This window comes from Montipora capricornis, chromosome 10 (genome assembly GCF_036669925.1).
Source record: "Montipora capricornis isolate CH-2021 chromosome 10, ASM3666992v2, whole genome shotgun sequence".
In the NCBI taxonomy this organism is placed as follows: Eukaryota; Metazoa; Cnidaria; class Anthozoa; order Scleractinia; family Acroporidae; genus Montipora; species Montipora capricornis.
Window position 1 is genome coordinate 3,691,670 of NC_090892.1, and position 12,500 is coordinate 3,704,169.

General features: G+C 37.5%; 2 protein-coding genes across 4 annotated transcripts in view; one reads left to right on the forward strand and one right to left on the reverse strand.

The window, feature by feature from the left end:
* The first annotated feature begins 3,174 nt into the window (after positions 1 to 3,174).
* On the forward strand, positions 3,175 to 5,991 carry LOC138020035 (small ribosomal subunit protein mS37-like). Its single transcript, XM_068867030.1, has 3 exons — positions 3,175 to 3,387; positions 5,091 to 5,206; positions 5,798 to 5,991. Exons 1-3 carry the CDS (start codon positions 3,267 to 3,269, stop codon positions 5,900 to 5,902), a joined length of 342 nt encoding a protein of 113 aa, XP_068723131.1. The 5' UTR covers positions 3,175 to 3,266; the 3' UTR covers positions 5,903 to 5,991.
* A 1,369-nt stretch (positions 5,992 to 7,360) lies between these two features.
* LOC138021882 (ethanolamine-phosphate phospho-lyase-like) overlaps positions 7,361 to 12,500 on the reverse strand; it is a 13,257-nt gene continuing 8,117 nt past the window's right edge. For all 3 annotated transcript variants that reach the window (XM_068868908.1, XM_068868910.1, XM_068868909.1), the window contains exons 8-11: positions 11,302 to 11,426; positions 10,399 to 10,553; positions 9,257 to 9,346; positions 7,361 to 8,259 (exon numbers count right to left, since the gene is read on the reverse strand). In XM_068868908.1, coding sequence (XP_068725009.1) covers positions 8,109 to 8,259; positions 9,257 to 9,346; positions 10,399 to 10,553; positions 11,302 to 11,426 — 521 coding nt within the window. In that variant the 3' untranslated portion in view covers positions 7,361 to 8,108. The remainder of the gene's footprint in view (positions 8,260 to 9,256; positions 9,347 to 10,398; positions 10,554 to 11,301; positions 11,427 to 12,500) is intronic.

The window sequence follows — 12,500 nt, forward strand, 5'->3', positions numbered from 1 at the left end:
AATTACTGACTCTGATCTGATTATTAGAAAATGCAAAAAGAGTACAATACAATAATACAATAATACAATACATACTTAATTGACCGCTCCCCATAGGGGCTTTTCAGGGCCAATGAAACACAACGAAACGACGGAACAGAACAACAACAACTGTTAAGAATCCCAACTGGCCGGAGGCAAACCAGTTGGCTATTTACAAGTGCAGCTGGGAAGTTGAACCAGGGACTACCAGGATCAAATTCAACGAGTGGTTAGAGCGAGTCTTGAACCCGGGATCTCCGGATCTCAAGGCAAGCGCCCTAACCACTGGGTCACACTGCCTCCTACTCTTTATAGCCTTATAGTACTCTTTATAGCCTGGATTATTTTTCTATTTTAGGGAATAATGCATACAAGTACAAACTCACATATAAGAAACTATTACAGGCTGAAATTAGGCATTTTAAAAATACAAAAAAATACAAGAACCTGCTGAGCCTGGCAAAGAAAAAGAGGTACTTTTACAAAAAAATCACCCTCGAGAAAACTCCTGTTATAGACCTAATCGGCTAACTCAATGTTGTACCCAATTCAAACCCTTTGGGAATAAAACGTTTTGTTTCAGTTATTTCCATATCATTTAAATATGAATGGTACATAATGCAAATACAATACTCAAAGAATCTTAATCTCAGGAGATTTGAATTGGGTACAACATTGAGTTAGCCGATTAGGTCTATTGTGTATATGTTTTCTTTGATTGGCATTTTATTGGATTTTCTCTAGAAATATGTTTTCCATAAAGCTACAGTGCAATACTGTCTACATATCTTATGAATAAAATATAGAAATTTATTGTTGTTCCTCTGAGAAATAAGAACCTATAAAGAAACTACATGTAATCAGCCTGAATTATGAAAAAATAGCCTAAAATATTAGAACCTGCTCAGCCTGACCTCGAAAATTCTAGGTTCATTTGTGTGGGTCTTCACTGTATTTTGTAGGGTTACCAGTAGTAACTTTTACCCTGTTATACAAGCATGACAGTATGCCATGTTTTCAGTTTCGTGGGCTTGGAAGATCCTTGAATTGTGTTCATCTTTTCATTATCAATCCAAATAAACTGAAAAACCAACTAGTAAGGTAGAATATGTATGGTAGAATTTTACCATGTGAGTTAAAAGAAGGAAAGTTTACCCCATCAAATTGGCCTTCAAGAATTTCCCGGCAGATCTGTTCATTTGAGGCATCCATGTTTTCAACTTCTGTTTTAAGTTCAGCCACTTTTTGCCTTGCACAGTTTTAAAGTTTGTTTCAAATCCTCCGCTGAGTTCACTTTGACGTCAGTTCATATGACACTGGGGCACAACCAACTTGATTTTGAATAGAATTGTTTGCAGACAGGGGCTGTGGAACACTTTTGTTTACACTGGGTGACAGGCTGTGCAGCCTTACATAACATGTACCACAGCACCTTAAACTGATTATGAGGGTCAAAAAAGTTTTCTTAGTTTCAGGGAACAAATCATCTACTGACTTTGGGACTTTGGTAGTGACCTTAAATGTTTTAGCTTGTACAGCGGAGTTGTACATTTGGATGCTGAACATCTGAGGTGGATAGTGGTATTCCTACAGGCTTGACATTTTTCCTTTAACATCATTTATGGGACGAGATTCTTCCTTCCTTGTAGGTTTTTTACATATACTACAAGTAAGTATTCATGAAGACATTGTTTACAATCTCTGAGGCTCAGCTGGGACTAGTTTCTTTCTTTTTCTTTTTTTTTCAATTCTTCACAAAGATCAAACCTTCAATAACTTTTTTTTTAACTTTGACATAAGCTACACTTAACTCTAGTGAATTGGAAAATGAAACATTTGTGGCAAATTTTATGATAAATTCAACTCAACAATCGAAATTGAAAGTTGACAATTGAAGCTAAGCTGAACACAATCTTAATGTGTAATTTTAAAGGGGGAACTGAAAAGGAAACACTTAAACACTGGGGGTCTTTTTACGGAAGAAGTGTGCGGGAGATAAGCTGAAAATCAACTCTAAAGGAACCTATCCACGAATACTCAATACATTTCAAAAAAAAAAAAAGGACAAAATTACCTTTTGCAAGGTCTAGCGATAGAGTACACCGAGCTGTAACGACAACAGCAGTCCGAAAACGATCTGTAGGAAACCTCACTGAACCGTAACGCAAGTAACAGAAGCTGCTTCCACATCAACTTGACTACCTCTAACTCGAATATCAGATCACATGTCACAGACAAGGCAATAACAAAAGAACTGTTCACACTATTTTAATAGAAGTATAATAAGAATTCATCCTAGGTTTACAATCTCAAGATAGTCCAAAAGCAAGTCTTGACACACTAATTCTAGACTGGATCTCTTGGCAGAGTCGGAGAACTCGAAATCTTACGGCAGACATCTAGTTTTCGAACAATTTGCGTACAGGTTATAACCTTGCAGGAAGGTTAAACTAAATACGATAAATTCACCGCTTCAAAACGTTTTTCAAAGCTTTACAGATCTTTCCGAAGTGACTGAATAAAATACCTGTGTAAAATGGTTGGCTAATCGCTTGCACTCAACACAACTTCTATGTGCTCTTCCACCGCGACACAATAGGGCCGTTTATACGAGAGAAAATAAGCCGCGGCTAACTCTGGCCGCGGCTTACGTAAGCCGCGAACACCCCGTATAAATGTTACAAAATCCACCGGCACGGCGTTCTCAATACGCGGCTTATCCTGGCCATGGAGTTTATACTCGTATAAATAGTTCCTTTTGCGGCTTACGTAAGCCGCGGCCAGAGTTAGCCGCGGCTTATCTTCTCTCGTATAAACGGCCCTAATATGGCCGACGGTACAAGTCCTAATATCTGAAAGTAAGATGCGCGCAAGCTCTTATGGGATTTTTGGCCGCTGCCGCGCTTTATTGCTCGATATTCAAAAAAATCTCGTCTTAAGCTGACGTCATAGGGTCACCGAACCGGAACTGCCTTTGTTTTTTGACCTAATTAGCGGGAAGGGCTAGTCTAAAAATAAACCTACTTGTGAAAACGCCGTTTCACAGACGCTGTATGTAAGTTGCACGCTCCAGATGGGCTCCTGCCCTAAGCCATTAGCCTCATGGGCACTTGAACGAAGGACCTGGAAACGAAGGACCGTTAAAGGACGTAGACTGGGTACCACTTACAATTTAACATGGCGGACTGAACAGCAAGCGATATCACAATGTTAGTTGTACTGAATACGGTTTTTGAGCTCAGGGGATGGTAAATCTTACTGGTATTGTAAGGGGAAGGAAGCCCCATCTCATATATGGTGTGAAACGAGCGAAAGTGCCGACGAAACTACGTCCACACCTACTTCCAAGGAAAGAAGACGATGGAAGTGAGTCCAACCATACAAGTCCTTTTGTCATTTGATTCTGCGCCTTGAAAATCATTATAAGAGTTTGCTGAGAGCTGAAAAATCTGTCTCTATCTGTTTACAAAATTTTTAACCTGATGTCTTGTTGAAGCAACTACAGTATTCAGGGTCACATTAGAGCCACCACCATATGCAAATTAGTCGTGAACTCTTTAAACAATTTGATATGACGACAGACAATAATGGACGCTGCATTCTGTAGTTACAGATGTATGCTGTGTTTTGAAAAATACTAAATAAGTTTAATGCATGGTTCAATACGCTAGTTTCGAATTGTGCAGCAACAAAAGAACGGAGTCGAGGTTCAGGGGAATAATTTGCATTTTCCTTTGTTTTAAACAAAACAAACTGCTAATTATCCCACTGAACCTCGACTCTGTCCTTTCGTTGCTGCACAATTCGAAACTAGCCTATAGGCCACTTCGAAAAATACCGTAATACTCTTTGCTTGTCCGCCCAAATTTTGCATAAGCATTGTTTCCAGTTTCTCGACTTACAATGGTCCCAAGAGAAAACAAAAACAATGCCTTTGCAAAATTTGGGCCGACAAACAAAGAGTATTATGGTATTTTCCAAAGTGGCCTATTGTGTCATCATCTACTTCCCCACCCTGGGATGGAACAAAAACAAAGAGACAATTCACCACCCTGCAATTCCTGCGACCAAATATATGTTTGTTGTAACAAACAATATTAAAATTCTGATGGAATTTATTGATGGTAATTGGTTGGATTGAGCGACATGAATGGAGAGTGTCCCTACCGCCCCCTTTCCCCGGAGGGAAATTCAGCATATAATATTATTGATCACTTCATTTCTATTCATGGCATGTCAGCAATGACAACAGCAGGAACAACATTGTATGAGTAATATAATCTACAAAGAACAATGTGACTATCTTCAGGAGGAGATCCCTGTTGATCCCACCTGTTTTAAGGAAATTTGTCAAATCCTGTTTAATAACTGAAAGTCCCCAGTAATGGAATTTTAAGTAAAGGAAAACCAAAAACCAAAATTAATTTCAAGTATCCATAACCTCAAAATATTTTTTTCGCTAAAATGAATCTTTGCACCTGTTCGAAATGCATTGCGTTCATTTTTTCCTTTTTCTAACAAATCCTGCCATTTTATAGACTTCGAAAGTTGTGAAAATCCAAGCATTTTTTGTTCATGACCGAGTCAGAAGGGGAGTGGGTCTATTCCTGATTTGACGTCACAAACTGATTTACATTGCATTAACTCTTTGTAAAAATGCATGCAAAGTAGATTGTGATGTCGAATCAGGAATAGACCCACTCCCCTTCTGACTCGGTCGTGAACAAAAGATGCTTGGTTTTTCGCAACTTTCGAAGCCTATAAAATAGCAGGATTTGTTAGAAAAAGGAAAAAATGGCCGCAATGCATTTTGAACAGGTGCAAAGATTCAATTTAGCGAAAAAGATATTTTGGGGTTATGGGCACTTTAAGGCAAAGACATGTGCCCCCTCTTTTACAGAGAAACGTCTTTGGCTTATGAAAGGAGTCCTGAAAAATGTTAAGTTATTTCCTGGATTTGCACGCAAGCTTATCCTTCAGAAACCTTCAAAGCTAATCAAGGTGCAACAAATCTGAAAAGAAGAAAAGTGACAAAACATTCAAATCTCACTAAAACATTGTAATTATAGGGGCACCATGCATACCAGAAATGTTTCGTTTGCTAGGATGTTGGAAGAGCAATGCATTTGAGGATTCATTTTGTAAAGAAGAAGTTCAGTCATTCATGGATTGTGTTTCACGCCAGGTAATCACTTTCATAGGGTGAAATTTGATCCCACAAAATAAACCTATTATCTGTTGACATGTTCCACACAATTTGTTTAATTTGCACATGCATTTTTCAAGTCAACCAGAGATGATGATGTTTATGATGAGTCTGCATGCACTAAGACATTTTACAGAATTGACCATTTTCACCATCCCATAATGCAATACGTTTTGGGGGGTCTTTACTCTTGGGACTGTATCATGCTTGAGTGAACTGGATATGTATTGTTTTAATGCAAATAACCCCCCAAAATGAACTGTATTATGGGATTGGTGAAAAAAGGTGAATAAGAATAATGTCTTGGTGAGGTTTTTTTGGCTAGTAGTGTAGGAATTGTCATCGTTAAATCAGATCTAGTAGGTTTTAAACTTAATGATACATATATTTCTAATTGGTTGAAGCGCAAAACACCATAATACTCTGTTTGTCCACCCAGATTTTGCTTAAGCATTGTTTGTGTTTTCTCTTGGAACCACTGAAAACAATGCTTATGCAAAATTTGGGGGGACCAACAAGGAGTATTATGGTATTTTCCAACTTGGCCAACATGTGTTTTTTTTGTGGCAGCTTGAGATGGGAAGACAAAAAAGAACATCGGATTGGACACAAGCTGAGGTCAATGCAACATTGAAGCACTTTACAACATACCTTCAAAGACCTCGAAGCAAATAGACATTTGTGACAGCAAATATTCTGCACACACCTCCAATCCTTTCACAAAGTACAAGTTTGGGTCATTTTAATAAAGAAATGTTTATCCATACTGTTGGCAAGGTATCTTTGGAGTATGTAGTGGGTTTGGTAGACGATGATGGCCTTCGTTATTTGTAAGAAATTGAAGCCTGTATGCATAACTGTTGCAAGGGGTTTTTTTAAAAGTGAAACGTATGACATTATCCCCATCTAGGGGCGGATCCAGGATTTTTCTTAGGAGGGGGTGCACAATACCAATTGTATTAGAAAGCTGTAGGTCACCTTGGGGTGGGGGTGTGCACCCCCTGCCCCCTACCCTTAGATTTGCCCCTGCCATCACACAGTTTGTATATCTTCATACAATACAGTGTCCTTCAAAAATGCAATCTGTAATGGGGAAAACAATGTTCACATCAGAAACAGGATAACTACAACTAGACCTTTTTTACTTCAATAGTGAAAAGCAACTTAATTTGAAAAACTGAGGATGGAGAGACTAAATGACAAACACCCTAGATCTTTTGTGGATTTTTGTTCCATGTAAGGTGGTACCGGTACATCATTAGCAGGTCTAAAACATTATTTGGCCAAATAGTGGACCCAGTAATGAATACTTCTTACCAAACGAGTCCATACTTAGCTCTTATTAACCGAGCAGGAGGTCTGTATGGGAGAATCTTGACCGAGGTCTGTACACACGACCGAGGTCAAGATTCTTCCATACAGACTGACTAAGCTCGGTTAATAAGATGTTTATTATATGGCAAACAAGAACAATTTAATTCGTTTAATGTAACTGGTTTGTACTAACTGACATTTTGCTTGCGAACGTCGATGAGTGGCGATGAGCTGAACTTAATTCTGTCAAAGTTTGCTCGTCATCCTCTCTTTTGTCATCATGCTGTTTGGCACTTCCATAAATAAATATTGGTAGAAGAAAATACTCAATATTTTTACATTTTAGTTTGCATCTTTTCACCGCAAAACATTACCGGTCTAGATGGGAAAATCTAGACCGCGGTCAATATCGATTTTAGCCAATCAAATTCGTGAATTTTGTAGTTTCAAGTCCTCGTGAGACAGAGCCATATAATAATGTAGGTTGTGGACCAAGTGTTTTTTCTGTTGTCTTATGGCCCAAGTTTGAAGTACGTCTACAGGCCATAAAATCACTGTTGAGCAAGAAGGAGAGAACCTCTGTTTTTTACAGTGTATCCAGTATTGATCCACTCCCTTGCTCTGTTGTAGCTTTATCTCTGCATATTTCTGTAAGCCTGCAACATTCTCCCATGGAGAAACGAAGTGATGTCTTTTTGTATATCAGCAAATTTTGCTGATATACATTATCGGCTGAGGAGCCACAAGCAGCAGCAGACACACAGGACAAAAAGTTCTATGATGCATGGACCAAGGTTCAGGTTTAAACAAATGACAGTCTTTTCAAAAATAGATCTTGTTTTATTCAGTAAACATATGTTAACACAGATTAAAGAGTAAAATTGATGGTTACAAATAAAAGTCAAAGATAAATAGGTCCCTAAGAGAAAAATTTCTTGACACTTGTGAATGCTCAAAAGGCAGCTCAATTGCATGCCATATTTAATGGAGTGCAGGGTTAACAAGTTTTGACCTCTGAGAGAGTCTGCTTGTAGGACCCAATAAATTAAATTAATTTTGTCCATAAATTCTTTACACTTATAGATTGCATTTATTTTAATTATCTGACATGTAAAAACCTCATTTCTTAGAAAAGCTCATACACTTTCACTTCAAATGGTAAAGATTTAAAATTAATAACTAAATTATGGCCAATTAATTCTATTATTAAGGGAAACCTCAAACTTGGTATTTCATGACACTTGGACAAATGTATTTGTTTTGACACATTTATACAGAAATAGTAAAACAAAAGATGCTTCCTTTTCTGTAAGTATGAATCAAGCCACCCAAACTAAAAATAGAGAATCCTGAAAAGCTTGAAATGTGGCAACCTCTTCCTATCAAAAATGCACCAACAAGACTAACTTTCGCAGAACATTTGTCTTATTATTACCCAGCATTGGTAATGGTCACAGTTCTCATTTATTTGCCATGGTTTGTGATGAATATCCTTCATTGTACAATGTACCAGTAATCACCGCCTAAAAAACAAGCTTCCTTTCTAATGTTGACCTCAGTTTACTAGCTAACAATCCTGTTCAACTTCCTTAAGAGCTTTGTCGAACACGGACAATAGCAAGTCAGCATCCTCTTGGGCAAAACACATTGGAGGTTTGATTTTAATGACATTACTGTCTGGTCCATCAGCACTGATCAACACAAACTTCTCTTTTGCTCTGAAAATGACAAGAAGTTTAGAAAATAACGAAAGTGCATTATTAGTTGCGTGTTCACTTTTCTTCAACAGTCAAATTGAGGGAACCATGATCACAGCCAACCCGGTAGGCTTGCTTGAGTAACAGACAACGGTGCAGGTTCAAACCACCACCAGACCAACACTCTGGGTCTCAAGATAACCGAGGAGAAATTACTGCTGTTGTAATGAGACCCATTAAGGACGGTGCATACTACTGTTGTTGCGCATAAGTTCTGCACATCTTGAGATACTCCGATTTCCTATGGGTGGTGCTTATTAAATAATACAGAAGTATTTTTGTGCGCAGAGGAAGCAGAATTTTGCAAGTGCTCTTGGTTAATCCAAAACGAAAATTGGGGGTAACCATGCATTTTTCAGAGATAATTAAGCTTAAATTTGGAAAACAATGCCATACATACATGTAGCTTTGTAATTATTTTAGTGGTTTTTTCAAATAATGTTGATTAATTATCTTGAAAAATACATGGTTACCCCCAAGTTTCTTTTTGGATTTCACTAACACTTGTTAAAATCTGCTTTTCCTGCATATTTAGTAAACACGCAAAAATACCTTTGAATTAGTAGGTACCGCCTTAATGGTCAACCTTTAAGTCTTCAAGGTTAAGGACTGTAAATTACCGTAGGGTCTCGTAACCAACATTCCTTAACTCTGTAGGGCATTAATTAAAAAATCCATGCACACTGTTCCTGGCATGGAGTTCCTGGTGTTTTAGACTGATATCTGCAAGCCAGACTAAATTATTGGAGCCTTATTCTGCTGTGCTAAAAACTGCAAATGGCCAATGTTCTTCCCACTTGGATAAATAAAAATTAATTAATGCCTTGTATGAGACCATCATCAATACAACAGTTTTAGCTCCCTGAAAAACTCTCGGGCAGTTCAAAATATTGATGTATTCAAAGTGAGATGTAAATCAGCAACATTGAAACTTGAATCAAAGCAACAAGTGACTCACCTGTAAACGACTCTCTTTGCTTCCTCAGTGGCAGGTTCCTTTGTTGTAAGATCCTTTACGAGCTCAACCCCAATAAATAGTCCCATACCCCTAGAAAACACACAAACCAGCATCAAATTGTAAGAAAAAATTAATATGACATCATTTCATTTTTATGTGAGAACATAAAACATGAGCATCAAATAAGTCATTTACTCTACAGATAGCCAATCACTAATAGTGCTTTTTGCACATTATGATCGGTTAGTTTTGGTGTGATCAGCAAATCATTCCTGAGCAACAGAAGTGAGTCAAAATTATTCTTTTCTGAAATAGTTCCAGTGAGTATTTTTTGGGTCCACAAGTTGTTCAGCTTGTTTGGAATGTACTTAATTTAACAATAACATATTATTTTTCACCTCAGTGGCTGTCAATAGGGACCTTAAGCAAGGAAGACAACGACGGCTATGAGAACGCCACAAAACAATAGGTTAATTAGCAAAAATAAATAGCTGTGTATGCCCTGCACGTGCAATGTGCAATTTACATTTTGATACATTTCTTTGCCACTCTCGTCTTGACAACGACGTGAAATGATGAAATTTGAGGTCATGCGGAGGACACGAGCACCTGACAACAAATTTTCAATTTTCTTTCTCAATATCCACACCGTTCTCGTCAATTTTATTCTTGGAATGTGGACTCACACTTTCCATGCCGAGTGACTTGGAGTAATCGCAAGTTACTAACAATAACGGGAAATGACATTTTCAGACGACGGTCTCGTAGCCGTCGTTGTCATCTTTACTTAAGGTCCCTACTGTTTAAGTTCACAGGACTGTGAACTACTGAGGTGAAATCAATGATATTCATTAAATACCATGAAATAAATTGAAAATAAACAAAAATCAATAAAGCTTATTTACAAGAAATAATTATTGCATGTTTCAATATGATCCATAAAATTGAGGAATCTTTGAACCAGAGGACAGGCTGCCTGTAGTCTTTTTTTTTCAAGTTCTGCCAAATTGTACAAAATTGAATTTGATAGCAAGAATGGGGCCAAAATGTTTGCCATATGTGATTAGGTTGTCTTTGGTCCTTGTCATTGCTGGATGCCAGGCCCTTTTCTCCAATTAGTACAAAAAACCAAGGACAATCACCTGACTTCTCCCATGAGTCTATGCTTTGGTTGTAATTCTCGCAGTTGTCCCATCAGATAGTTGCCCACTTCGTGAGCATGTTGCTGTAGATTTTCATTCTCAATAATGTCTAACACAGCATTACCAACTGCACATGCCACAGGATTACCACCATACTGCAACACAAACACATTTATCTCAGTCTAAAATTTTGGGCGTGTTTGTGTCTTCAATATCCCTTTACGGCAATAACAAATTGCAGCCTGAAATTACGACGTTTCCTCGCATCTCATGGGGTCTCAAACGCAACGTTTTTTGGGGTGATACTGTAGAGATGACAAAATCAATAAATGCATCAACTGGGATGATCAGATGTTACCTGAAAACCAAACCATTCACTGAAATAATAGTGCAAAAGTGAAACTTAAACTTTCATTTCTCTTAACTAAGCAGGACTTATATTTATCTAGGTCTCATCAATCATAAACTGTTTGCGATAAAAGGGGACCTTCTGTGATAAAGTAACCATCATAACTTTTTTATATTTCCAATCCCTTCATCGGATTTTGTCCAAATCTCTGCAGCAAACAGAACATGGATGCAATAAACTGTTGCAAGTTACATGTATCTTCCTTTTGGAAACCGAAGCAAACTTATGTAAATTTAAAAGGATGAGACAGGGCCAAAAAAAAATTATCTTTCTCTCTATCAGTATTCATCCAGTTGGCTTTAGGACAAATTTGCATAAATTACCCCTGATTACATTTCATGTACTAATTAAATTGCAAAATTTCAAGTGGAATGTTTTTTTTTTAAATTTCGAACCCTGCAAGGTGGTGCTTATCTGATAAAACAACTGAAAACATGAAAGACTCAGCGTTGCTTTCTGCATTCAATTCAACTGAAATTCTGTAATGAACCTACTGTATTGAAATATGTAATGCCAGTGGTAGCGAAAGATTCCGCCAGTTCAGGTGTCGTTACAACAACTGCCATTGGAAAGCCATTTCCAATGGGCTTACCTAGCGTGACAATGTCAGGAACAACACCTACAGAAATGCACAGTTATGATCTGGCATATTGTTATCTGACACAACACTTTTAGACTCTTGTACCATCGTATTAAATACCAATAATAGTACTCATTAGTAATACAAACAAAACACTAACACTTAGTCTAATACTTTAATAATAATAATAATAATAACAATAATAATAATAATAATTATTATATTATTATTATTATTATTATTCATTATCATTATCATTATTATAATAACACACACAAAATTATAATTTGCACACACACACACAAAATTATAACTGGCACAGCACTCCTAAATATCTCCCCTGTTTTTCAAAAATTATATCTAGAGTACAAGTTCTCTTTACATCTTGAAAATATCCAAGGGCATGCCTGAAAACTAACTGCAGTGCTGATGGGGGCGCAAGGGTTTGCAGTGATGCAGTATTGTGTTATTTTTGCAGAAATTTGGATTTTCGTCTGCAGTATTGCGATTTTACAAGACCAAGTGGTTTTTACCAATGAGGATGGGGTATTTTAATGTTTTTCTGTGTGGTTTTGTGGTCTTCGGACCCCCCTTTTGCCCCCCTAGTGCCGATATTTGGGAATGACGTGCCAGATTTTGGATTGAGTAAAAGAAATGTAAGACAATAGGTTACTTAGGGTCGATTGGTACGGTGCCATTCTCGTTGCATGCAGCAAGCTTACGACAAGCCTACAACTCATCTATGATTGCCGTGTATTTGAGAAAACGTGTTGTAAGCTGGTCACATGCGCCAAAAATCTTACCGTGCAAATCGGCCCTTAGACCATGAAGTAAGGCAGTGGATAGAACTCAGAAGTTGCTCTTTATAAAACATTTGCCCAGAAAAAAAAAAAACATGTTTAGCTTTATTATCATTAATTTTCTTATTATGTGTGCAATGAGTGGTGTAACACTCCCTGAGAGCCTAAACAAAGGCAAACCAAAGCAGTTTACCCAATAAAATTTATTAATCAAGACTACGTTTGAGTAGAAAGTAGATTGCAACAACCAAAGGTCCCTTCATTTCCCTGACATCCCACATTACGTTTGTTTCCCATTATGCTATAAGTGAAA